At 44.2% G+C, this 27,519-nt stretch overlaps 2 protein-coding genes across 8 annotated transcripts in view; one reads left to right on the forward strand and one right to left on the reverse strand.

Moving 5' to 3' along the window:
- The first annotated feature begins 804 nt into the window (after window positions 1-804).
- Window positions 805-17,877, forward strand: LOC310672614 (uncharacterized protein). 2 transcript variants are annotated; one of them, XM_083430082.1, is made up of 8 exons: window positions 805-1,469; window positions 2,738-3,067; window positions 3,282-3,366; window positions 5,020-5,132; window positions 6,202-6,245; window positions 7,427-7,567; window positions 7,727-7,861; window positions 17,327-17,877. In XM_083430082.1, exons 1-8 carry the CDS (start codon window positions 1,286-1,288, stop codon window positions 17,402-17,404), a joined length of 1,110 nt encoding a protein of 369 aa, XP_083286208.1. In that variant the 5' UTR covers window positions 805-1,285; the 3' UTR covers window positions 17,405-17,877. The 2 variants fall into 2 exon arrangements, with proteins under 2 accessions (XP_083286208.1, XP_083286209.1); XM_083430083.1 differs by lacking the exon at window positions 17,327-17,877 and having other exon boundaries at window positions 7,727-8,781.
- The window catches only part of HEATR9 (HEAT repeat containing 9), a 28,025-nt gene continuing 9,565 nt past the window's right edge, over window positions 9,060-27,519 (reverse strand). Inside the window, exons 3-17 of one of the 6 annotated variants that reach the window (XR_014508672.1) lie at window positions 26,361-26,530; window positions 24,405-24,501; window positions 23,597-23,653; window positions 23,024-23,080; window positions 21,856-21,916; window positions 20,597-20,727; window positions 20,288-20,476; window positions 19,119-19,211; window positions 16,470-16,589; window positions 15,920-15,993; window positions 12,693-12,744; window positions 11,613-11,804; window positions 10,652-10,738; window positions 10,451-10,542; window positions 9,060-9,244 (exon numbers count right to left, since the gene is read on the reverse strand). Coding sequence is in view for 4 of the 6 variants with exons in the window: in XM_083430049.1 (XP_083286175.1) it covers window positions 9,160-9,244; window positions 10,451-10,542; window positions 10,652-10,738; window positions 12,693-12,744; window positions 15,920-15,993; window positions 16,470-16,589; window positions 19,119-19,211; window positions 20,288-20,476; window positions 20,597-20,727; window positions 21,856-21,916; window positions 23,024-23,080; window positions 23,597-23,653; window positions 24,405-24,501; window positions 26,361-26,530 (1,365 nt within the window). In the remaining 2 variants the exon portion in view is untranslated. Of the gene's footprint in view, window positions 9,245-10,450; window positions 10,543-10,651; window positions 10,739-11,612; window positions 11,805-12,692; window positions 12,745-15,919; window positions 15,994-16,469; window positions 16,590-19,118; window positions 19,212-20,287; window positions 20,477-20,596; window positions 20,728-21,855; window positions 21,917-23,023; window positions 23,081-23,596; window positions 23,654-24,404; window positions 24,502-26,360; window positions 26,531-26,720; window positions 26,761-27,519 lie in introns of those variants that run through there. The other 5 variants (XM_083430052.1, XM_083430050.1, XM_083430049.1 and 2 more) reach the window with 5 other exon arrangements.

A 27,519-nucleotide genomic window follows, 5' to 3' on the forward strand; every position in this document is an offset into this window, starting at 1 on the left:
GTGGGGCTTTTGTTGGCTGATATCCTGCATAGTCTAGCATTTTCTATAGTCCTCATCTCCACATCTCTCCCTACATAGGTCATGCACACTGAGCCTTTTCCACACATGCTTTGTCAACTAAGCTGCAATTTCCAATATCTTTTTCATGATCTGCCATTCTTCATTAATGGGATAATAAATTTTGTGCTACTCAATATCGTCAAGTCTGGCCTCCCTTCAGTTATATATTAAGTTCATTGGTGGTCCCAGAAGTGATTTCTCTCTCACACACATCTAAAACGCATCCTACATATTTTTGACCTGGATGCTTTATCGTTGCTTTAAAACTGCAGCCAAGCTGCCACATAATCTCTGCGTATGCAGCACTTTTTCATTAGCAAATGGTGGGAAATAGCTTTGTTTTCTTCTATTTTCTCTTCTGTTGATGGGCTGCAGATATCTTATTTATAAGTATTTCCTGGTTCCGACCAGCTTAAAACCGCCCTTCTTCCTGTTTCTGGTTTTTGCAATTATCTGGATGCATAGGAGACACAACCGGAAGAGAGCTTCAGCTCCCACACTTCCTGCCGCACAACTCACTTGTAACCACACCGTCTCTGTGTGTGACAGGGAAGTAAACCGTATGATGGTGGGGGACGGGGAGCAGAAAGCTCTCTAATGAGGTGACACCACCACGAGAGAACTTCAGCTACTGCATCAAACTGTCCACTGTGTGGACAGGATGTTGGACCTGAATAGCTCAGTTGGTTAGAATGCTGATACTGCCAAGGTTGCAGGTTCGATCCCCGTATGAGACAGCTACATGATCCTCAGGATCCATCCCAACTCTACAATTCTAAGACCAGGTGGGCCGCTGGCCGCCTGATTCAGCAGAGCTATTTTCATGTTCTTATGGGAAAATACTGTGCATCTTGTCTTGATTATCACAGCCCAGTTGTAACTACACTAGGTCATAGTATTGGTTAAAGTAATTCCAAAGTCCACTGAAATGCATTTACATTATTCTCCTCAGCTAGCATGTGTGTTTCTTATTATAAAGGGGGGGGGGGATACACTAACCACAGCTGCTTGCATACTAAGGATTGCAGAAGAGAATCTGTCCTTTCTCCCTATTTCTGAAGAAGGCTGAGCACTTCCGCTTTCAGGGGCGGGGGTTAAGTTATCGCCAGTGAGCTTTGAAGATTCTCTTCCCTGCCAGAAACTTGTGAGAGTATCTTGAGGCCTCTGGGAGAGACTGGCTACCCTTTACCTCCCTCCAACTTCAGCAGAGAAGAGAAGCAGAATCATGAGACCGTTGAGGATGTTGTCTCTCCTGGGCTGGGTGCTAATTTCAGGTAAAGAGGAGAAAAATGCTACGTCAAGGCCACAGATCTTGAAGCATAAGGAGGAAGTCTGCCAAAATGCATGGGATGGCACTACTGAAAGTCCAGAGACAGAAGACTCGAGAGACAAATGGTGGAAAGCGAAAGGTAAACATGCTATTTCTGTTGCAAACATGCTATTTCTGTGGCAAACTGGCATAGCAATCTTTTTCATGTGCATATACCCAAATAACTACTTTGGAATCTTACTGCGTATATGTAAGCATATGACCGTATGACATGATGCCCTGATTTGTGGTTGGCTGCTAACACAAGTTGCTGAATTGATTGGCATGCCCATTTCCATTTTTTTCCTGGTGAATTTGAAAAACTATTTGGTGCCATACGTAGGGACAAAGAAGCTCACCTAAGAATACAGTTGCGCATTACAAGACAAACGTTTCCAAACTTCAAAACCAACATTACATTGTGACAATTCTGAAATTTCCACAAAGTGGGAAAATATACTGGTAAATATCTGTGGTCACAAAGTGTGTGTGTGTGTGTGTATCACACAAACACACACAGTAAATAGACTATCCAATAATACAATAATGCCCGAAACTAGAACTTCTGTACTAAATGATGCAGCCTGAACAACCTTTTCATTTTAATGCAGATACTTTGGTACCTTCTTACTAATATCCACAAACTGGTTTGCCCAAAGTCACTTGGTGCAAAGGCCACTCACAGGAAAAGCAGGGCCAGAGCCTCTCACAGGGGCTATGGGGAGAACAATTTTGTGAATGTTTATTGCAGAGACGTGGAAAGAGTTGTCCTGTAATGAATGGCCTGACTTAACTGCAGTGCTGCACACCTGTCAAGGACTGGACTGAGGAGGAATGGTGGAGACTGCCCCCCCCCTCCTGCACTTCCCAGAGAAGAGGGAGACAGTATAGATTTAGAACAGTGGTTTGCAGAAGGTTACAGTTCAGAGGCTGCAGAGGGGAGAAGCTGGGAAATATTGGGAGAGGAGCAGGAGGAGGAGGAAGCACCACTAGGGGAGAGACAGCTGACAGACTCAGTGTCTTTGGAAAGCATGCCAGGACCCCCCCTCTCCCAGGTCCAGGTGGGCACTGAGAGTAGGAGAACAGAAAGCTCAGAGGCAGAAAGCACAGATCAGCTGATGACGTATAATAGGAGAGACAGAGGGAGTGGGACTTTACTCAGAGCAGCGCCATTATCCAAGAGGCAGCATTATGCATATCTCTCTCTGTGAATATTGAATAAATTACCTTGGTAAGAACTTCTTGTTTTCCCCATTTCTGGCTGTCAGCCGTGAAGGAGGGGGATTGGATTCCCTGTAGCCTGACAACACCAGCAACATGGTGTCAACCTGATTGACTCCAATGAATGATTCTCTTTCTTTCCCCCAGAGACATGGCGACTGACCGGTCCAGTTGAAGTACATGGATATGAAGGGAAATCTCTCTCTTTGTGCTGCCATTATCAACAAAACTTTGAAGATAACACTAAGAGTTGGTGCAAAATGAAAGAAGGCATAATTTTGTCTTCATGCGAAAGTTTAATATCATCAGATGGAAAGGTGAACATTGGCAGAGTCTCCCTCAGAGAGAATAAGAAAGAGCACTACTTTCAAGTGACCATGGACAGTTTGAATCTGGAAGATTCCGGTGTTTATTACTGTGTTATAGAACGTCTCTGGCCCAATATCAAACACAGGGTGAACGTGACAGTTACTCCAGGTAAATGCTTCTCCTCCTCCTCCTTGTTTGTAATGATAGAAATGCAGGAATGAGGAAATGGAGAAAGGAAAGATCTCCAGAACATCAATGAATAGATGAAATCATTCTCTTCATGCAGTAAAATACAGAATGCTCTTGATATAGCAGAGGAACTATGACCACAATTTTTGTTGATTCTTTTTTGTTTCCCCACCCCACCCCTCACCCCCCTCAGATCCAGAAGAAAAGTTATCAACTACAGAAACACCGGAATTTACCACCTCCATAGTAAAGTCTACCCACAGCCCAGATCCTACAGAGTGAGTACCGGTATTTGGGTTCCTTTTCTATAACCATGTGAGGGGCTTTCTATGTGGGACCCACTTTTAATCTCCCCCTTTTGTCGCTGACCACTGAAATATAAGATTTCTGCAGCTAATCTCTCCCAGATTAACTGGGGAATAGATGCCTATGAATATCTGTCCGAAATATGGTATTTATACTGATGTAATGGACAGCAGATGTTTCCCAGAGGGAGCTGTGGTACTGGGCACTTTTGAGAATACTAGGTCTGAAGAAACTGCTACAACTTTTTGATTTTCATGTTGCTGCACCGTGCTGTTGTTTAAACAGAAATTAGCTATGGTTTTTACTATTCCATGCTTGCAGGGTTGGGAACACTTCTACGTCTATGACTTGCAGACTGATGGAGTAGAGCATTTTTGCAGCCCACTGAAGGAACTTAGAAACTGGGACTGGCAATGCTTAATCTGCATGATCTGGTGTCTCTTGACAGTCCCTTCAGTATCTGCTCTTGCGGGGGGTTATGTTTGCAAGAATTATGACTGAGCAACAACAACAACAAAAGACACAAGTATGTGTATGTCTAAAAGGGATGCGGGTGGCGCTGTGGGTTAAACCACAGAGCCTAGGACTTGCTGATCAGAAGGTCGGCGGTTCGAATCCCTGCGATGGGGTGAGCTCCCGTTGCTCGGTCCCTGCTCCTGCCAACCTAGCAGTTCAAAAGCACGTCAAAGTGCAAGTAGATAAATAGGTACTGCTCCGGCGGGAAGGTAAACAGTATTTCCGTGTGCTGCTCTGGTTCACCAGAAGTGGCTTATGCTGGCCACAGGACCCGGAAGCTGTACACCGGCTCCCTCGGCCAATAAAGTGAGATGAGCGCCGCAGCCCCAGAGTCCGTCACGGCTGGACCTAATGCCAGGGGTCCCTTTACCTTTACATGTATGTCTGTAACCCAAGAGCCCACATAAAAAACGTAAATCATTAAAATATAAAAGGTTTGGTTAGCTAGAAATTTGTTTCCAAAACTTTCCGCACGGGTGGGAGCCACCCACCACAAACCCCTTTCCAATGCCATTAATTACAACAGAAGCAATTCATAAATTAATTACAGTATTGCTGTTAATGATCAGTAACAAATTACATTATAAGGTACATGACTAAAACAAACCTTATCTGTTGGGGAATCATGTATATAATGTTAGACTCTCCAATCTGATTGACTTTTGGGGGGTTTGCTCCCATTTTTACATCTCTGAAAAAGAGCAGTGCCGACCTCTGTGCACATTATCCATATCATCTTCTGTTTTCATCCTGGGTCAGCACGACAATCTGGGCCAGCCTGGATGACGATGGTAATTTTGAAGGCGTTTCAATCACATCGAAATATTTGCTTGGATTCTTGCAAAAGAAAATCCTTTCCCTATGTATCATTTTTGGGGAGGGAGGAGGAATCAGAGATTGACAGCACAACCCTGTGCATGTCTAAGGTTGGACTGAGTTCAGCGAGACTGACTCCCAAGTAGATATGCTGAAGACTCAAGAAAATAAACAAGTGGAACAAAGTTGCATATTATGTAAGAAGGATGTATTTTTTAAATGAAATGGCCATTGCTGAAATGGCTAATGGAAATATGTGACATTTGATATTCTATTCTTTTTTCTTTTGCCAGGACCCCCCCAGAATCAAAGCTCTACATTTTGATATATAGTATCATTCCACTATTTATTCTTGTCTTACTTGCAACTGTGGTGCTGCTTGTGATGTCAAGGAAGAAGAAAACAGGTCAGAGCGATGCTGTATTCTTTGTTTATTCCTGAGCACGCTTCCTTCCTACTTGAATTTTATTCCGCATAAACCTAACACAAGAGCTCTGTTAAACAATTCACCTCTGAATGTCACCTGTTTGTAAAACTAAGAGGCAACAATCCTCGGCACACATACTGTATTTTTCTGTGTATAAGACTAGGGTTTTCCCCTAAAAAATAATGTCCAAAATTTGGGGGTGTCTTAAACACAGATAGATCTCCCCCCCCCATTTTCTTAAATTTGAGTCCCCAAAAATAGGGGGCGTCTTATAGATGGAAAAATCTGGTACTTAGGAGTAAGCTCATTGGACACAGGAGAACCTGCTTCCAAGTAAACATGCATCACTTTACAGAGCCTCCAACTGGGAGTGGGGGAAACCACATGACAGCGGGAGGTATTCAACTAAATTTTCATGCTGGTGACATGAGACTCCTCTTCCACCACTGGTCCCCTTGCTGCCCCAAAATCTGTTCTGGAAGAGTGGGGGGAAGCCCCAGAACAGATTTAGGGCGTGTGCAGGGGAAGAATGTTCTGTTGCACAAAGATAAATACTTGTTCTGATGGAGTCCTTAGAACTAGCTTAGATACAACCCATTTAGAGGGTGCAATATGAAGAAAGCAGAGACTCAAATATTAAGGCCCAAGCTTCTTGGAATCTTAAGAGGGGCCTGAGTGACAGGGAGCAAACTGAGAAGCCACATGGCTGGCAGTAGTGATTAGCAATATTTCAGGCTCTGTGGTCGTAGGGCTGCAAATCTATGCACACTTACCTTGGAATAAGCCCACTGAACTCAATGGGACTTGCTTCTGAGTACATAGGCCTAGGATTATTTGTCTGTTTGTTTATTATTTATATACCACCCTTCATCCAAAGATCTCAGGGAGGTTAATAAAACAAAAGCACAGGATAAATATTCAGTATAATCTCCAGTAGGTGTAATTCCAGTGCAGAATTTCAGTCAAGCAGATTTTTCTTACCACCTAACCTGTTGCTGCAGTTGCTTAGTTTGACCTACCTGATTTCCAATTGATGCATCCATTTCAGAATCACATTTTCAGAGAAAAGAGGAGCTAAATCTACCAGAAAGGGTAAGGCAAAAATCTCACATCACTCCATGATAACATTTTTTATTAATATTATTTATAAAATAAATATTTATATACCACTGTGTCATGAAAAATACATGAAAGTGGTTTGCCGCAATATACAAGGCACATTAATGCAATCACAATAAGTAGCACCAGAACAGTCTAAAATTCTTATTTCTGAGAAGTGGAATAGTAGTACTGAGGAGCAATGGGGAAGATCTTCAGATGTGGTGAAAGTCAGTCTTAAAATACCACAATGTGATATCAAAGCTGTGGGTTAACCAGCTTCATATACCAAACATGCTTAAGTCTACTTAATACATGAAGGGGTTAATAGCATAGAGCAGAGTTTTCCAACCTGTGTCGCGTCGGCTACAGTGTATCATGCGAATACTCCCCGTGCTCCTCCCAGGGCTAGAAAGGGGTGAGTCTAACCTCCGGTTTGCTAGAGAAACTGAATTACTGTGTTGCAAAATGATACATGTCTAAAAAGTGTGTCACCAACATGAAAAGTTTTGAAAGCTCTGTCATGGAGTAAGTAAGCTGTCCTGCCAGCTTTAGCCAAGTCCACTTCCCCTCATCTTGGGAGGAACTGGAAGTCTTTGTTCCCTCCTCGGTCTACCTGAGAAGCTCAACATGTGAAGAGGTTCCAAGCTGGTTGCTCCAGCTCCAACCGCATGGCTCTCATCAGCCATTCCTGATAACTTTCACCACTTTGGAACTAAACTAAATTTAGCCTGCACAACTTTTTCTGAATGCTGTATGGGTAGGCACATGAATCAGACCTTTGAACAGTTTGTAAGTAAGCAAATGTTTAACTTACCAAACATGTGGTCTTTTCCTATGCTGGGGGAAGAGGGAATTCACAAGGGCATATTTTAAAGGTCTAACCATTTATATTTCCATGCTGCATATGATTTTAACTCTCTGCTGGCACTCAGGAATTCTTCTTTATATACCTCTTTTCCCTTGACCACCAGCAACAGTGCATCTGCTAATATAGCCAAGATTTCAGCATACATTAGGCCTCATTCTTGAAAAGTTTGTTCTTGGTGGCATGTTTGCAATTTGGCTGGCTGGCAGAAATCTTACTGAGTACCAAGTTAGGGTCATGTCAGATGAGTACAAAGCTCCCCTTCTGTGACTTGTTTTCAAAACTGCGTTTACTTCCCCTCTCACAGATGCCTACCCACAATACTGAAGATACTCAGAATGAGAACACCATTTCTGACCAGCCCCCAGACCATAATGAGACGGGACTCTACAGGATTGTTAAGGTCCTCCCTGAAAATGACTATGAAGAGATTCACTCCCAGGAAAAGGTAGGAAGAAAATGAATGCTGTAACCAGCATCCTTATTAGCCACTGCCATCTGTTTGCGCCAGTATGGGCCTTCGGTCTCATTCAGCAGGGCTCTTACCTACAGACTGCCTGAGGCTTGTTGTATACTTGTTAGCATTTCTAATCTAATTCTCTTTCAGACTTCAGAGGAGCAAGATGAGGTGTCTTATGCCAGCCTGGATATTTCAGATCATCATGGTCACGTCTACAACAACATAAATCTCTCCAGGCCAGCCCACCCAGAGACACCTGCTCAGGAGGTCTTTTATACAGAGGTGAAGCCTGACCATTAAATATATATATATAGAAATCCAAAAGTGTTTCTCTCAGTGCACTGTCATGTGGGTTTTATTATCCAGGCTCCAGACCACTTCTCTAGCTCAGAGACCCTTCCCCTTTAAAGGAGTAACTTGCAATAAAATGAGGTTGAATCACTGCTCTGCTTCAACAAAACCAGCTGCTGGGGAACGGGAAAATGACAGCAGATCCTACTCTTACAGTAAAAGGAAAATAATGGATCTGCATTAGCTGCAACCACATACAGTGAGAAAGCATAAGCCAGAGAGGTAAATATAATTTGAGCAGGGAGGGAGGCTTTAATGTACCTTAATGCATGACTATATGCTGTTTATTTGCAGAATACCTTCCCCAGAAAGATTTGCCTGCTGCAGCAATTTGGGCACCAGGTGTTTTTTATCCCAGGCCTTTTAATTTCAATTATATGCTTTGGTAGTGTATTTAGATCTGGACCCAAATTGATTACTCTTTGCTGGGTGTGGTGGTGTTTTCCAGCTAGTGCTTATACAGTGGTACCTCGGGTTACGTACTTAATTCATTCCATAGGTTCGTTCTTAACCTGAAACTGTTCTTAACCTGAAGACCACTTTAGCTAATGGGGCCTCCCGCTGCCACCGCGCGATTTCTGTTCTCATCCTGAAGCAAAGTTCTTAACCCGAGGTACTATTTCTGGGTTAGCGGAGTCTGTAACCTGAAGCGTATGTAACCAGAGGTACCACTGTATTTATTCTATACTGGTTTTGATAGTTTTATGTCGGTTTCTGAGTTATTTGTATTGAGGTTATTTAACTGACCCAAATGCGTTTTTGTATTTGATTGCCTTCTGTACGCCACCCAGAGGACATTGTTCAATCAGCTGTTCAGGAAACTGAGAATAAAACAATAACAATAATCTGTATCCTAGAACTTGAATCTGCAGCATTAATTATAGGCTCTCCCATTTAAAAAGAAACACATTTCTGCTTCTTGTGGCTACACAGCAAAGTTTGACATGGAGAAGCTTGGAAATCAACAAAGGACCTTGGGCAGGAGTTCTGGTAGTCAAAAGGAAAATATTATAGAAAGTCCAGTTGGGTGATAGGTAACCAGATGGTCTGAAAATCTGCCATCAACTGAACTCGTGAGATGCCCGCAACTGCTCAAGAAATGCGCTCTGTGAATAGGCCTGCTCAGATATATTCTCACACACTTTGCCACCGGAAAACCAGAGGCGATGTTTTATTCCATCTGCCTTGCCTTGATTCTGCTCTCGCAATCCAAAAAGAAAGAAGTCGTCTCAGTAGATTTTGAAGGACTGGAGCATATACTCTTTCTGGGCATCAGAGACCTTATCAAGTGACTCCAAGGCTTTGGAACATTCTCTGCGAAGGAGGAAGGAGCGCCAAGGAGAATGCAAAAGAAAAGGAAGGTGAATAAAGACTCCCTTTGGGGGATGCCATATTTTTGAATCCGTTAATAGGATTATCCTGCCAGTTAGTAAATTACCTATCCCCAGAGAACACTCTCCCTCCCCCCACACCCCTTTTGCAATGTTCACTTGCCGTTGTAGCATTTTGCATGGGAAACCTGATGCTAAACTAAGAATCCCCATGTCAGGAATTCAAGTGCCCAGTTCCAGGACCCCAAGAGACACATTTTTAGCACACTCCATTTGCACCTGTGACTCCTTGTTAAGCCCACCACATCCACACATCCAAATCCTCTATAAGGAAACTGCAGGAAGGACCAGACAAGGAAACCTCCATTCAACAAGATGTGCAAGCAGCTGAGGATGCTTCCTGGCTTATAAGAAGCGCCCTGGTCAAGCTTGCCGAAGGTTCTGAGCAACTAAGAAACCTACTCTAGCTGGTTACAGACTGCCTCTGCTTCAACTTCGACTTTACAGGGGCTGCTTCTGGGATTTTTACCCCTCACCACTTATTCCCTTGTCCCTGCCTCTTAGGAGATTGCTGCTCTGATATGGCCTTCAAACAGACCTTCTGCTCCCAGGGAGTTGCATCAGGCATGGCTTTTACTTTATTGTGCACCCCTTAACGTGCACCATAGGGATGTGGGTGGTGCTGTGGTCTAAACCACAGAGCCTAGGGCTTGCTGATCGGTAGGTCGGCGGTTCGAATCCCCGCGACGGGGTGAGCTCCCGTTGTTCGATCCCAGCTTCTGCCCACCTAGCAGTTTGAAAGCATGTCAAGTGCAAGTAGATAAATAGGTACCACTCCAGTGGAAAGGTAAACGGCATTGCCGTGCGCTGCTCTGGTTCGCCAGAAGCGGCTTAGTCATGCTGGCCACATGATCCGGAAGCTGTACGCCGGCTCCCTCGGCCAGTAAAGTGAGATGAGCGCCACAACCCCAGAGTAGGCCATGACTGGACCTAATGGTCAGTGGTCCCTTTACCTTTACCTTAGAGAAATGTTGCAGCTTAGTCCTGCTGGCCACATGACCCAGAAGCTGTCTGCGGACAAATGCCGGCTCCCTCCGCCTATAGAGCGTGATGAGCGCCGCAACCCCAGAGTTGTCCGCGACTAGACCTAATGGTCAGGGTTTACCTTTTCCTTTAATGTGCATCATACCTGGCAAGAATCCCTTGTGTATGTGCTTTCTTCACAAGGCTCTTCCTCACATGCATGTTGTCCATCCCCAGAGTGGAAAATGCCCTGACAACCTGAGAGGAGTATGTGGGGAAACACTCAATTTACTGATCAGCAAAAGAGACACAGTCAGCAGCACAGAAGGTTCCAACCTACAGGACTCTGAACTGCCCTGATACCAACCTGTATGCGGACATCCTCACAGGTGTCTAGCTCCAGCATTTCCAACATGGCAAAGAACAAATTCTTATTGCGAATGCCAAGGACACCCTAGTGAGAGGCAGAGGAATGAAGTGTCACTTATATAAAGCAAAACAAGATGCAGAAAGGTTTTTCAAATTGGCATTTTATTCTTTTTTAAAAAAAATATTTATATTTTTCAGATATATACATTTCACTGATTTTACAATCACTGTGACATTTTAAAACTTGACTTCCTTCCCCCCCTTTCTGCAGTTCCTTTATTTTTAATATCTTCTGCATATCCAAATTAACTTACTCATTTATTTATCTTCTTTAAATATATATTTTATTCTTAACGGTGTCCCACAACATTTAATCTGGCCATCTTTCATGATCAGAGAGCACTTTTCTTCTCACAATAATAGATGGACACATGTATTATTATTTATTGAATTTTTTTGAATTTCTATACTGCCCCATACCCAGAGGTCTCAGCACCACACGTATCTGAGGAGCTTCATTTCCCTAAGCAAATCTACACACAAATGTATAATCTACAAACAGGAAGTGTTAAGGGTAAACAAACAGAAATTAAATATGTGCAAGACAGAACTGCTATTGGCCAGGAAGACTACCATTCCATTGGATGGGGTGTCGACCTAAAAACCTGGGAGTACTCCAGGACCACACCTTGTTATAAGATACTTTGGCCCAATAGTGTTTTGTCCAGCTTCAGCTGGTGCTCCAGTGGGGCTCATTCCTGGTAAAGTCTGACCGGCTGATTCTAATTGTGCAGCCTGAATTTGTTGCTATGTGACTGAATACCAAAAGTTATGACAGTCTGGAAGTGCCTGTATGACTTGTAAGTATTTCTGAAGGTTCTCAAGAGCTTTAGGCCCAATAATTTCTTGGAAAAGGCAGACCCACCCACATTCACACATGCCTTGGCCATACAACTCACTTCCAAATAAGATGGCTTCCAAATGCTCTGAGTTCCTGCCCATGAAAAGTGTTCAGAAACCTCAGGTGGTGCAAAACGTAGCTGTCAAGAAGGTTGGCTGGCGTCAGTTTTGTGGAGTACATTACACACTCTGGTGTTATGTGAGTTGCTCCAAGATTTGATGTTTTTGTTGGTGGGTGTTGGTTGGTGATTCTAGGCACAATTCAAAGTTCTGGTTATTAACAACAAAGCCCGAAATGGCTTGAGACCAGGAATTTCTGAGTTTGCATATGTTCATCACTGGAGACCATGTTCTGTGCCCCTTTGCCTTCAGAGCAGCCTTCCCCAGCCTGACGCCTTCCAGGTTTCTGGGCTACATACAACTCCCGTCAGCTCCAGCCAATAGAGTGGTGAGAATTGCAGTGTAAACCAGCTGGAAGGCACTGGGTTGGGGAAAGGTGATTCAGAGACTTGGCTGCCTGGGGCGTGTGGGGCTTAGGAATGTGATGGTTATGGACTTCCCTCCCTTGGGAAGGCCAGCCAGTCTTTCACCTTGGCCTTCAGGTGAGTAGTGAAGACATTCTTGGGGCTCTGGAATTATTGTAACAGTTTCATCCCAAAGGCAAGCATGCAGCTTACTATGGGCAATATCTGATTTGTGTCTCTTCACTGTTGGAAGTCAGTAGAGTGGGAAGGGGGAGGTGATTTTTGGCAATCCCCCTGGAAGGTTCCAGATCCTCTGCTGCAGATGGGGCATGCAATGGGGGAAAGGAGAAATTGCTGGAAACAGCCTTCCTTCTTATTCAGCTGGTGGATGTCTTCTGTCAGCAGAGTTTATCCAGTTGAACACCAATCTATGTATCCTTGCATATAGTGTGTCCCCCCCCCCCCTAGAAAAATAGGTGCCAGCGTTCACCATGAAGTTGTTACAGTAAGTGCCACACTTTTTAACAACGAAAAGAGGCGCCAGTATTGAGTACCCTTGAGTACCCCCTGAAAAAAGCACTGCTTGCATAATAATAATCATAATAATAATGCACATTTTGTGATTGCAAGCTGACAGCTCCAAGGCTATGTGACTAAACATGAAGTGTGACTTACTAATGCAATCACAGCCTTCTTTCGGATCTCATCTTTGTCATCCCTTAGCTGCCTATGGACAAAAAAAGAGGCATTTACTGACATTTCAGAGGAGAAGGAAAAAAATGTTCATATCCATGAGACCCCCCCCCCCAAAAAAAGAGATATTGGTTCCACTGTGATATTATTTCTCAGCAATTTGAAAGAACCCTTTTCAAATATGCCCTTCTTAGTTCAACCAAAGCGATATCCTCCGGATGCAAGCTTCCCATACCTGGATGAGAGATGCCAGAGAATAAGACGGCAGTACGAAGTGCACTTATTTGGGAATGAATTAGTGAGGTTTAGTTCTCAGTAAACATGCATAGGATCAGGTTACAAGGCTGTGTACAGATGGATGTTTGGGGGGGGGGAACAACAGCAGCAAGTGCCTACTTCATGGCTTCCTTTGCACTAGCCTTGAATCCACTTAATCTCAGGGTCTTGGGTTCGAGCCCCATGTTGGGCAAAAAGATTCCCGCACCGCAGGGGGTTGGACTAGATGACCCTCATGGTCCCTTCCAGCTCTATGATTCTGATCTTGTGAACAGCAGTAGTTTACAGTGCAATCCTCGCCAAGGGCTTGTTCACACTTCTGCTTGTGCCATGCCTAGAAAGCATGGGTTCCAAGCAGTTTTCCCCTTGTTCTTTTCCTTTCCCGGGGAAAACCAACTCTTTAGCAATAGGTGGGAACAAATGGCAATCTGGGGGAAACCCAAATTGCTGCCTGCTCCAGTTGAGCGCTAAAAAGCAGGCCCCCCCAGGGGGGAGGGAAGCAGCTGAGACACAAGAGGAAGTGTGGATAAGCCACGTGCCTGCTCAGATGTAAATCCTATTGAATTCAATGTGGCTTAGTCCTAAATATGTGGGGTTAAGACGGCAATCCCAGTAACTCTGCAAATATAATGGATAAGGGCAGAGCCTTGTTGCTGGCCTAAAGAGTCCTGTTTGATCTGTTTGTTTTTCCCCCCTAATTCCGCATTGCAGCAGCCTCTTCCCATGGAGCAAAGATGACTAGATTGCAAGTAGCCTCCGGCCTAGTATATTTCAATCCCTAATAGAAAAATCAGTACTTCCCCTCCTCTATTTTTAATTTGCCACAGGAGCACATATGTGGCAAACCACCCATCCTTTCACATAGCTTCACTATATGGCAAAATCACACATTACAATACAGTGGTACCTCGGGTTACAGACGCTTCAGGTTACAGACTCCGCTAACCCAGAAATAGTACCTCAGGTTAAGAACTTTACCTCAGGATGAGAACAGAAATCGTGCTCCGGCAGTGCGGCAGCAGCGGGAGGCCCCATTAGCTAAAGTGGTACCTCAGAACAGTTTCAGGTTAAGAACGGACCTCCAGAACGAATTAAGTTCTTAACCTGAGGTACCACTGTAAACCTATTTTCTTAAAAGCATGTTTGAGCTGAAAAAGCAGCCACGGGACTCCAATCCGGAATATGTTATGTAACTAGAGTGCGGGTTCACACCAATGTCTTGCCAATGGGTTGAAAGGAAGTTGAATGTAGCCATCACTCTTCCTGCACTCCACCATTTCAGTTCTGTGCAAGCAAGCCTCAGGACCAGTCCTGCTCGTTATCTGTTTAATAAATGTGCTCTAGGAGTCTGCTGTGACGCATGGTTAGCACAAGAGGTTTTCAGTCATATGAATAGATGCAAAAGGGAGCTTGGGACAGTATACCTGAAGGAGCATCTCCACCCCCCTCGTTCAGCCCAGACACTGAGGTCTAGCTTCGAGGGCCTTATGGCGGTTCCCTCACTGCAAGAAGCAAAGTTACATGGAACCAGGCAGAAGGCCTTCTCGGTAGTGGCACCCGCCCTGTGACATCCCATCAGATGTCAAGAGAATAAACATCTATCTGACATTTAGAAGACAGACCTGAAGGCAGCCCTGTTTAGGGAAGTTTTTAATGTTTGAAGTTTTATTCTGTTTTTAATATTCTGTTGGGAGCTGCCCAGAGTGGCTGGGGAAACCCAGTTGGATGGGCATGGTATAAATATCATCATCACCATCATCATCTGCTGCTGCAATATTCAGATCATGCTTCAGTAGGGTAGTTTTGCCTTTTTTCTAGATTAAAGCACTACAAAAAGCTGCTAAACTAGTTTGAGCAGAGACCACAGTGGGTCAAGATTTTTTTTTTTAAAAAATGTGTGTGTACTGAAGAAATGACAGCTCTACAATATTGTTTAAGCCACTTTGCGACCTACTCCAGCAGCTCAGTCAAGGATTTTTGTTTCCCAGAAAAGCCAGTGGTCTGCATAGTCCATGCCTCTCCTCCTCCAGGGAGATTCCTTCTCTGACTCTAAATGGGACTTGCACTGTCTCTCAGCATCTACCTCTCCTTCCCAGGGGTGTGGTGGGGGCGGGCAGCCCCGGGTGTCACCACTGAGGGGGGTGACAAAATGCCGGGTGGCACTCACCGCGGGGCCTGCAGCGCGCCCGAGCCACATGTCTCTCCTGGGAGTAACGCAGTGGCTTGGCTGCCCACAGGCTCAGCGCTGCCCCAAACAGTCCCCTCGCTGCCTCCCCCTCAGTTGTAGGGCAGCTGAGTGGGAGGAAGCAGGCAGACTCCTCAGAGGCCCCGCAGACTGTCCTGCCCTGGCTCGGCTCGCCCCGTGGGCAACTGGCCCCACCCCTGGGCACAGGGCATGTGCCGCTTGCTCCACTGCTGCCCCATCCTACTAGGAATTCCCTTAAAGGTATATAAGTCCTGAAAAAACTTTGTTATAATATTTTTTAAAAACTCTCTAATAATCATCTGTATGCAGCTTAAGACAAAACGAGATTTCATGAGCCTTAAGAATGTGGATTCTAGTCCATGAAATTATGGTTCAAATGCTGGGTTCTGTAAAATGTGTGGGCAGGTGCAGCCCTATAGCTCCTTTTGCACCCAGGCCGCATACACACAATACAATTGAAGCACCGCTTTCCAGAATCCTGGGAACTGTAGTTTAGCACATGGAGAGCTACAGTTTCCAGAACCCTTAACAAAATCCAGTTCCCAGGTTTTTGGGGAGGGGGGAAATGTGCTTTTACGGGGTGTACACAGCCTCACACTAGGTGGCACTTTTGTGGTTTGACCCCTGCAGTTGAGAAGTGTGGAAGTTGCAGCCACCTTTAGGGTCTCTCTCACTGGAGGAAAAAAATGGAATATACATTGAATCGTTGCCTTATCTTGCAGCTTACTTCTCCACTATGTCCCAGACTCGCTTCTTTATGTTCAGTTCTTCAACAGTTGAGGCAACAGCCTGCCTCACAACCTGGGTGAAGGATGAGACACAAACCTGATATTGGCATCTAGGAATTCTGCTTTTATACCTATTGTTTCCTTGAACCAACTCCATTAACCATAGTTTCTCAGTTTGAATTCTGTGGATAACTCAGACTGTGTACACACTGCTGTTTACTTCAACCCCAGTGTGCTCCCATCACTGGTATTTGAAGCAGAGTGCACATTATGTTAGTCACAATCCATATGTATCCTGTAGTTTCTTGAGAAATACTTGTGCGTGATGCACTTGACCTCAGACTAGCTTCCATATGATTAAAAAACATAAGCTGTGGTTAAGCTGAGGTGTGTACATTTTTGACATCCGTTGCTTAGGCACAGATGAATAGGACATGATGGAGAACTAGAGAATTTGGGTATTTTAAAAGGCAAGGCAGAACTGTACTATAAAGCCTAGTTCACAAAACTGAAAAACCAAAGGGACAGCTTTGAAAAGTTCAACATCACCAGAAAAGGCTCCTCAGACAACTTCTCCAGAAGCACATTGAATACTTCCTCCTCCAAGCCTTCCTCTTGGATGATTTCCAGCCCTATGGTGGCCAGCAGTCTTGCAGCGTCAACACGATGCTGAGGGTAAAGAGGCAAAAAAGAGAAGATGAACTATCCATTTAACAAACGTCATGTGCTTGTGGTATTTCAACAGACTGTCCCTTCAACTTGCTATTCATTCTGCCCCAGTAGGACTGCCACTTTCTCCCACTATTCACCACTCCCCATCACTTCTTTTCTAACTATGTTTTCCTGATTTTCAAAGCTTACAAAAGCTGTTACAACAAAAAGTAGAAGAAGAAACTTAAAGAGGTAAACAAAATAAACTTTATAGGATATAGGAAAAGCTAAAAGCTTTTGTTCAGGATGCCGGTCCAAAGGCAGGCAAGATCCATGTTAGGTAAAGGTTAGGTAAAGGTAGACCGTTAGGTCTAGTCGTGACCGACTCTGGGGTTGCGGCGCTCATCTCGCTTTATTGGCCGAGGAAGCCGGCGTACAGCTTCTGGGTCATGTGGCCAGCATGACTAAGCCGCTTCTGGCGAACCAGAGCAGTGCACGGAAACGCCATTCACCTTCCCACCGAAGCAGTACCTATTTATCTACTTGCACTTTGATGTGCTTTCAAACTGCTAGGTTAGCAGCAGCAGGGACCGAGCAATGGGAGCTCACCCCGTCGCGGGAATTCAAACTGCGACCTGATTGGCAAGTCCTAGGCTCTGTGGTTTAACCCACAGCGCCACCCGCATCCCTAAGATCCATGTTACTTTGTGCTTATATAATAAAAATCTTCTTTCTTATTTATTTTTTCCTTCTAGCCCGTTAACTCTAAAGACAGTTTCCCCACACCACCTCTTCTTCTCAAGCTGCCTCTGCAACACAGACAAAACTTTTAAACTTCTGAGAGCATGAAAAAATGGAACAATGGAAGAAGGGAAATCCAGTGATAGCAAGTCCTTGAAAAAAAGAATACAATACTTGTAACCCAATCCCATGCATATTGTTCTCAGAAACAAACCTGATTGTTCTCAGAAACAAATCTCTAATTGAGGGTGCATGAAGATGGTGGTCTTAGCTCTTTCTGCACTTTGCATAGATCACAATTCTTGCGGCATCAAATGCAAACCCTTGATTCAATCATGTATCTTGGGCTGTTCCCATAACATTCTAGGAAGGTGATTTTAAGTTCAGCGGGGAATCCTCTTAGGCTAAATATGCCCCTTTGTTGTTGTTGTTATTTAAAAAGGAAATCATGTTCAAGGAGTTCTGGGAGAAGCACTAGCCTAAAGAACTGGAGAATGCAAACATGCTTGGTGCCTTGGACAATTCCTCATGTACTAACAGCAAGTGAAGTTGCACAGATCCAATAATAACATGTAGAACTGAGCAGTTTCTGGAAAAATAGAGGCATGGTGTCTCAGCCTAAAGCAGGGTTGAGAACTCTGTGGTGTCCCTCCAGATGTTTTTAGACTACAGCTGCCATAATCCTTGACCATTGGTCATGCTGTTGAAGCTGATGGGAGCTGAACATCTGGAGGCCCAACCGTTTCCCATCCCTGGTTTAAATCTGCCTCAAACTGACATTCTAGGAACCCCCACAAGAGTAGTGATGTTAGTATGTTGCAGCAAAAACCATAAGGTCTTGTAACTTAACTTAAAAACTAACACATGTGTTATGGATGAAGTAGACTCTAGCCCAAAAAAGCCCCTATCCCCTGACATTTCAGTAGAGATAACACACACATTTTTGAGGCCATTCCATTGAGATTATTATTTCAAATGATCCAGAACTGTGCAGGAAAAGCAAGTTCCAGACATAATCCCTGAAGCATAGACCCTTGGGAAGGGTCCCATTGAACCCACAGCAGGGGTAGGCAACCTAAGGCCCGGGGGCCAGATGCAGCCCAATCGCCTTCTCAATCCGGTCCAAAGACGGTCTGGGAATCAGCATGTTTTTACATGAGTAGAATGTTTCCTTTTATTTAAAATGCTTCTCTGGGTTATTTCTGGGGCATAGGAATTTGTTCATTTTTTTTTTCCAAAATATAGTCCGGCCCACAACATGGTCCAAGGGATGGTAGACCGGCCCACGGCTGAAAAAAGGTTGCTGACCCCTGACCCACAGGAACTTATTTCTGAGTAAATATAGATAAATAGAATCATTCTGGAAGATAGCTAAACAGAGAGAAGCTCAGACAAATCTATATACCGGCAAAGGACCTATTCAGCCAAATTCATGCATGAAAAAGCATGTAGAGAGAAAATAGCAAGCAAATTTTTGGATCCATGGACGAGCAAAAGAGTGGAAGGGAAATTCAGCCAAAATTGAGATATAGTGGTACCTTGGGTTAGATACGCTTCAGGTTACATATGCTTCAGGTTACAGACTCCGCTAACCCAGAAATATTACCTCGGGTTAAGAACTTTGCTTCAGGATGAGAACAGAAATCGTGCAGCAGCAGGAGGCCCCATTAGCTAAAGTGGTGCTTCAGATTAAGAACAGTTTCAGGTTAAGTATGGACCTCCGGAACAAATTAAGTACTTAACCCGAGGTACCACTGTACTGGCTCAATACCACAGAAAGGGTTCTACAGAACAAAATTTGCTCACCTTGTACAAAGGAGAACACTGAAGCTGGTCAATAACAGTTTTGATAACTACAGGGTCCACTATGGCCATTTGCTTTACCAGCATGACCAAAGCCTAGAAGAGGAATACATGGATGGAGAGAGAACATGTGTTCAAAGTGGGGTAAGGTGTGTGGAGAGGAAGACAATTTGGGCTTCATGCCAATAAGTCTCGTTTAACTAAATAATATTAAAGGTAGCATTAAAATAATACGACAGACCCTGAACCTGAACTCCTGACAAACTGTAGGAAAGGAGATCCCAAAACAACTTAATGCAATTGCCCAACTCTTCTCCCAACGGCGTATTAGGAATCTGATCTTCTACAGTTTAAATCCTTTCAACTGAATCCTAAAGTTGTGTCTTTTTCTTCTTGCCTTTTCTTTAGAAAAACAAACAAACCAGGTTTTAAAAAGGAAGCTTCTAGCTTCCATGCAGAATGTGCAAATGTACAAACAAATGATATACGGTCAATGAGGTATTAGAAAAAGCTAAGCACTCCATCACCATAGCTCTACAGCAGTGTTTCCCAAACGTGGGTCTCCAGCTTTTTTTCAGTCTACAATTCCCATCATCCCTGACCACTGGTCTTGCTTGCTAGGGATGATGGGAGTTGTAGTCCACAAACAGCTGGAGACCCAAGGCTGGGAAACACTGCTCTACAGCCTAAATCTGATTCTCTCCTCTCGCACTGACTCCTGTGCCACAGCTGCTTTTATCTCTGTTGTAGATTAAGGGAGATTGAGCCCGTGTCTCCCAATGCCTTGACTAGTTCAGTTTGCACAAAGGTCTTCATCCACTATTAGGTGCAGCCACAGTACAGATCTGCGCTAAATAGTCTTGATTATGGCTATTCCTATGCATAGCAGATTTCTCCCATCTCAGGGCCATGACTAGCTAAGGAAAAGGGAAGGAAACTGGGGAAGGTGGCTGATAAATGTGCATTTTTATATTCTCTTAAACAGGGGGAATGAGCAATAACTGCAACTTCGCCCCCAGCCCTGTGAGAAGGCAGAATGCATAACAAGTTTTGTTTCTCCTTTCGCCTGTGATTGTCCTGGGGCAAATATTTCCCAGGGACTCACTTCACAGAGATATTCAGACCACAAAGCACAACTCAGATCTCTCTGTCCATTTATGTAACAGCCCCACCTGAATTTTCCTCTGACAGTCGTCCTGGGACAAGCACATGAACATGGTCTCTTGTGCGATTGGATTATACTTGTCCAGGTACCCTAAGCAAAGTGCTGCGTCGAATGACACGCTGTCCATGGGATCTTGTAGGTTCACCAACCGTCGCAGATTTCGGATTAAACTGGACCGGGCACCTATCCAATACCACTAGGGAAAGAGAGCAGCTGCATTAGGTGCAACAGTGATCTGAAAGCTGTTTAAATAGGCCCAGAAAGAGAAGAAACGGGCAGAGGACATGTCTATCTGTAATACAGCCCCACATATTACCTCAAGTTCAGGTGTCATTGACCATGCCTGCAGGGATACCTTCAACGCACTCAGTGTATCTTCTCTCCGATTCAGACTCGCATCCTTTAGGTGTCTAATTAGCATTTTCACTACAGAGGTATCTAGGCAACCTGCTCCAGAGAATCAAGAGGCAGTGATCAAAGGGGAAAGCAAAACTCCCAGGAAGTTTTATTTAATTACCGGCAGTATTTGCCACCCTTTAACTGTAGTTCTCTGCGGGCATACATAAACATATTCAAAATAAAAACGCAAAGCAATAAAAATACAATTAGAGCAAAGATAAACAAATTAATTCAAGCACAAGAGTTCAGTGACAATGGAGGGGAAGCACACTGCAAGGCAAAACAATTCTGAGGAAATATATTCTAGACAAAATATTTCTTTCCGCCTTTAAAAACAGAAATACCAAACCGACACCTGCTTGCCAGCTTGAGAGGACGGATGTTGATACTCTTTAGCAAACAAAAAGTGAAAGTAGGCTGCTTATTATTATGATTGGTTATTAATACTTCAGATATTCCAGGCTGAGCTGCGGTATCCAAAAGAAGTTTGTAAGGCTGAGCCTTGGCTCAAATCTTGCTTACAGATGTGATTTCAGTCTTCAAAGGCATTCTGAAAAAGATCACTGGGCAATTTGCAGCCTGTGTGTTTATCTGAAAACAAATTCTACTAATTTCAGCTGGACTTGCTCCCAGTCCAAGGATTCCTTCCTTAATCTCACTCTGAAGTCCATCAGGAAATAGAAGTCTCCAATTCAATCAAAGTCCATGTGTGTCTAAAAAATTTGGCCGGGGGTTCTAAGCAATCAAAACATTCAAATCCAACAGAAAGTCATCTGAAATTATCAGCCCACACAGGAATCTCAAATGGTTATATCCCTGTAACAGAGGGGACCGGAAGTCACCTTTTATAATTCTGGCACAAGTGTGAAATGTGCAAAAGAAAGCTGTGAGGGAGGAAAAAACCCCTCCTCTGCTTGCATGTGACAAGGCCTATAATACACGAGGATTGCTATAAATGCACCAGGGAGCATTCCTCTGTGAGTAATAATAGAAAATTAGCCACACCAGAAGGAAGAAGGAAGAAAAGAGCTCAAGTCCATCTAACTCTGGTTTGTTTTTCTGTCCAAACCGGGGCATGGTCAGCGCTAACTATGGCTGTCCAAACAGGTTGGCTTCAAACTGTGCTGAAGGATCTTGTGTTGTGTAGATAATGATCAGAGGTGAAATGTCACTCACCTAGCAAAGCCAGCGACCGGGCTGCTTCATACTGCAAAGGCAAGCTGTTGCATTCCTGGAACTGAGAGAATAAGTACTAATGGCAGGCCAGCTGGAAACCACTTACTTATACATGCATGAACATCTAAGCATATCACAGGTGCACAGAGTAGAAGTGGAAGGGTTCGAAAGACCAAAGCCAAGCACCCTGCCTGCCCACTCACCAGGGCTCAGCTCAATCCGAGATTGTATATATACCCTAAGCACAGAGGAGGCACGTGAAAAGCAAATGCCTATAAATTAATTGTGAAAAGTCATATGCTGCATGATAAGACAAATTCCCTCCAGCCCCAACAAGTTCTTAATATGGTAGGAAAGCTTTCCCCAGTAATAACTATGGTGAGTCTTGCTCCAGTCCACAGTTACAAGGGGCTCTATATCTAACCTCAGAAGAGTCACACACATACCCATTTCCCTTGTGGGCTATGCCATTGCCAACGGTGAGATATGATGACTTAGCAGGGTGGGACACGAGTGGCACTGTGGGTTAAACCACAGAGCCAAGGCTTCCCAATCAGAAGGTTGGCGGTTCGAATCCCCGCGGCGGGGTGAGCTCCCGTTGCTCGGTCACTGCTCCTGCCAACCTAGCAGTTTGAAAGCACGAAGTGCAAGTACCGCTCCAGTGGAAAGGTAAATGGCATTTCCATGCACTGCTCTGGTTCGCCAGAAGTGGCTTCGTCATGCTGGCCACATGACCCGGAAGCTGTACGCCGGCTCCCTCGGCCAATAAAGTGAGATGAGCGCCGCAACCCCAGAGTCGTCCACGACTGGAGCTAACGGTCAGGGGTCCCATTAGATTTACCTAACTAGATGTTATAGGAGATGCAGGGCTGCCACTGACCCACATCCCTCCATGTGTATCCCCAGAAACAGCTGTTAAAGGAAATGCATAGCGAGATGCCACCACATTCAAGAATTCACTGCTCCTGCATGTAACAGTTACTGAACTGGCATGTGGTGTGTGTCACACAATGATATCACGTTCCCATCACACTCCTCCCTCCCAGATGCTACTGAGTATGAGGGAGATTCATACCAGCACTAGCCAAATGCCCCATTTAGTATCTAGTTAGAAAAGTCTGCAAATGCCCATCACAAGATGACAAGAGTCCATGGGGATTCTACTTACAGTTTTAAAAAGTGCAGATGTGACAGATTCCTCAGCAACCCCAAGTTGTCCAAGGGCCTAGGAAGACAGGCAGAGAAATCAGAATAATCACTAGGACGGCCTCTCCCAATCCCTGCAGGAAACTGCAGAGAAATTTGTTTCTGCCTTGAAAAATATAAATGCACTACAAACTACAAGACTGCTTTCTGGAGAGGCTTTGAAAAGCCACGCAGCTGACCCGCACTCAATTGCTTTCTCTGGTCCACCACCATGATGGCTAGCAGCCCTTGGTTGCCTTATCCTGCACGAATTTATCTAATTTTCTTTTAAGGTCATCCAAACTGGTGGCCATCATCAGTGAGTTCCAAAGTTTAACCAGTAAAAGGACTTAATCTGCAATATGATTTCTGAGCCGGAATCTTGGCACGCATTTAAAATTCTGATAAACTTAGCTTTGTTGCTTTTTGTTGTGTTTCTTTTAAAATCAGATATCGCTCATTTATTAAAGGAAATCTGGAAGGGGAGAACAACAACAAGCCTTTCGAAAGGCTTTGCCAAGCTCAAAAATAAACAGATAAGAAGTCTTAACTTTACCTGAGCTGCATAGAGTTGCTCAAGTTCCACAGGAGAATCTAAATAGTTTATGAGAGCCTGCAAGCACACAAAATAAAAATTACACACACACACACACACAGAGAGAGAGAGAGAGAGAGAGAGAGAGAGAGAGAGCGCTGTATTAAAAGTGTTAAAATTCCAATGATGTATTACAACTCTCTTGTAAAGGGTGCTATAAAGCTTTTGCTAGCTTGCTTTGCCTAGCTAGCCACACCGTTAAGTCCCACTAAGGCCAGTGAGTTTTAACTGATTATCTTCTAGTGCCAGTTAGGGAGATAGAGAGTGAGTGAGTACACCTCTGTCATGGATTCATTGTGTGACATTAATCATTGCCTCTTTGCCTCAGTCCCGCACCTGTAAAATGGAAATAATAGCGACACTTCATAATGCATAGGATTGTTGCGATGGTAGAAAATAAATAAAAGGGCTGTCTTAGTGATAGGTAGTCAAGTCCCACTGACAGTAGTGAGCCATGTAAATGAATTCAGCCTTCACAAAAAGAGCCTTCTTTACAGATAAGAGTATGAAGAAAACAAGAAGAGCTCCCCATACCCATAAAACAATGTAAATTGCACCATGTGTCCATCTGAATGGGATGAAGAATGGGCCTCCTCCATGTTTGCCAATTTACATATTTCAAACTGGCAATGAGGCACACACAACAAAACTTTCCTCATCCCTGCCCTGATCTATGAGTAAAAAGCATGCAACAATTAATCTACAATTAATTCTTAAATCCGTTCTTGGCAGATGTCCCTGTTGCAAACCATAACCATTGGCTTCTGACCTTGAGCCTTTCTGGATTCAAATTTTCCTTCTCATTGAAGTTCTCTTTATCTTTAATCCTTGCTAACTTGACATACTTGGAGAGGGAAAAGTCAGACCTGAGCAAGAGAAAAGACACCGTGATGGGCTGTTTAAAATTTGGTTAATGCACTCGCTGAGAGTGTTAGCACTGCAGGAATAAAAACGAGCAAAGGAATCTAGTGCAATATAAATCCACACTGTACAAGAAAGTCCTTCAATTACGCTGGGGAGATGCAGTTTTGTCATTACTTTGATTGTACTACGAAGGCAGAAGATTCTCAAAACGTGGGGTAACTCTGATGTTCATGTCATGCAAACTGCACATGGGACAGACAGAAATATATCCCTGGAAGAGGAAAGAGGCTGTATTAATCATTAACCAGCCAGAGGGCCTTCTTGGCAGTGGCACCCTCCCTGTGGAACACCCTCCCATCAGATGTCAAGGAGATAAAGATCTGCACAACTTTTAGAAGACGCCTGAAGGCAGCTCTGTATTGGGATGTTTCAGTGTTCAACATTTTATTATGTTTTTACAGTGCTTTTTTGGGGGGGACACAGGGGTACGCATGTACCCCTAAACATTTTGTGAATCTAAGTTTGGCCTCATTGAGGGGCAGTATTTCAATATGAGGAGGAAAATGAGAGTACCCCTAAACATTTCTTTAAGGAAAAAAAGCACCGTGTTTTTGTATGTGCTGGAAGCTACCCAGAGCAGCTGGGGAAACCCAACCAGATGAGCAGGGTAGAAATAATAAAAATTATTATTATTATTTCAAAATGTAGTAAATAACAACCACTGCATGCCAGCACATGCAAACCACCACGTCAATTAGCCCTAAAGGCAAGTAGGCACTGCAATAACTGTAGACCCTCCAAGGGTCCCTATTTTCCATTTCACCAATGAAAAGAGGGACATCCTAAGAAAAAGTGGGACATTCCAGGATGAAATCAGAAACGAGGATGGCTTCTCTAAATCAGGGACATCCCTGGAAAATAGGGACACTTGGAGGGTCTGGTATGTAACTGTTCATTTCCCAAGCTGATGAGACATGAGAGATTGTTAAAAAAAATGCAAGTGGCTTGCAAACACCTGGGCAATACTGAACATATGAAATTTAACTCTGAAAAACGCATACAATATACTTGTATGTGAATCCTCCTCCCCCCCCCCCCCCCCCGGTGTATTTGGTGCATTAAATAATAAAATTTTGGTGCATTAAATAATAAAACATTGGTGCATTAAATAATAAAATTTTGTTCCATTGCTATTCATGTCTGAGAGGCCAGCTGAATCCAAAAGGCGGATGAAATCAGTGAGGTGAGTCCCACACAGGCAGTTCAATTTGCTCTGCTAAAGGGCAATTTCAGCACCTAAAAAGTCTCAGATTGACTCGGTAGACAAAGATGAACAAACTGTGATATGCTATTACCACCTACTGGATACTGGAGGAAGCAGACAAACACGGCTGTATGTGAAACCCTGTCCAAAGAAGTTAAGATTATTTTCCTTTGTGGGCTTGTTCCTTTCTTTATTCTGTTAACTTACATTTATAAGACAATCAGGTTGGTCTAAGAGAGAATTTCTATTTTGTTTTGCCAATATCTTGCAAATATATTTACCGGATATCTTTACTCAAGTATCTTTCCTGAAGACTACAAAGGGCCAGAAAACGGTGTTGTTTTTAATTGTGTATTTTGCATTGTTTCTGCATTTGCACTCTTGCTTTTATTTGCAGTATTGTTTGATCTGCTTTGTTTTTGTTTGGACCAGGCAACCCTATACAGTCAGTTTAACACCAGCGTTAGCACCAGCATAGAATAGCCTGAATCCTTTGCGCTCCAAGCAGCAAAGCTTGGAGATTTAGCTTAAAGGAGTATTCATTTATTACTTCAAGTCAGGCCTGTAGACTTAGAAACTCGGTGTCCTATATCTTACCTTTTCTTCAGGGCCTTTTTCTTCTGCTTTTCCAGCTTCTTCCGATATGGGCATTGCTTCTTCAAGCTAGCTGCATCAGGCTGCTCAACTATTCTGGGCTGGACAAAGGTGACCACGGGCTGGAACGTTCTCCATTCTGAAGGAGAACATGGGTAAGTTACACGAGGAATCTGAGGACGAAAAATATTAAAACACTAAGGCTACTACAGGAAAGAAGCAAAGCGATCTTATTGTCAGAAATAGATTTCCCTTAATGGGATGAATTAACACACTTATGGGATGAATTCAGTGTAGCCCTAAGTGGTGTATGCATGCACACATTGAGACTTCCCTCCCCATTCTGCTTTGCCCCACTTAAACCTGTTCTGGAGGTTCCCCCATCCATTCAGAGAAGATCGAGGGGATGTGGATGGCTGCAGTCCCATCGCACAAGCAGATCACAACCACATTGGAAGCGCCTTCTTTCCCTCAAAGAATTCTGGGATTTCTGGTCTCTTAAGGGTTGCTGAGTTTAACTCTTTGAAGGGCAAACTACAATGGCCAGAATTCTTTGAGGGAAAGAAGGTGCTTTTTAATGTGCTTAAAAGTTATAGTGTGTACACAGCCTTAGCCTTTGCTATGGCCACATGCCTCAGAATGGTCAGGGGGAAAACAATGCTGTCCAGGGTTGTAAAGAGAATAATTGGGTGTTGTCAGAGCTGGCTCCGGGTCCCAGCTCACCAAGGACCAACGCTAGCCGATCGTACAGTAACAAAGTCTTTATTGAAGAATAGTCTCCATTTACAAGTCTTAGCGTCCCAGCCCTACGTCTGGACTTTAGACCGGCGAAGCTCTGTCTGGATCTCCGCCCCCTGTGCACCAGTTTAATACTCTAATCTTACTCCACCTCTTCCTTCTCTCTCTCTTCCTCTGGGTCTTACTACCCCCCGGGGTCTCATTCCTCCTGGACTCTTCCGACGCAGAGCTTGACCCCTCTGACTCCTCCCCCTCTCTTCGGCGGGCTTTAGGACCTGGCTCCCTACCCGGGCTGCCCACCTTGCCGCCCTCCTGTACATTTGAACTTGGCGCGCGCGCGCGTTTTACTTTCCGGATGACCGTTTCCTCGCTCCCTGACGAGGGTGTGGTCAGTCCTGCCTCACGTTCTCCCTCTGCCTGCGCG

This window comes from Podarcis tiliguerta, assembly GCF_965153285.1.
Source record: "Podarcis tiliguerta genome assembly, chromosome: 2".
Lineage (NCBI taxonomy): Eukaryota > Metazoa > Chordata > Lepidosauria > Squamata > Lacertidae > Podarcis > Podarcis tiliguerta.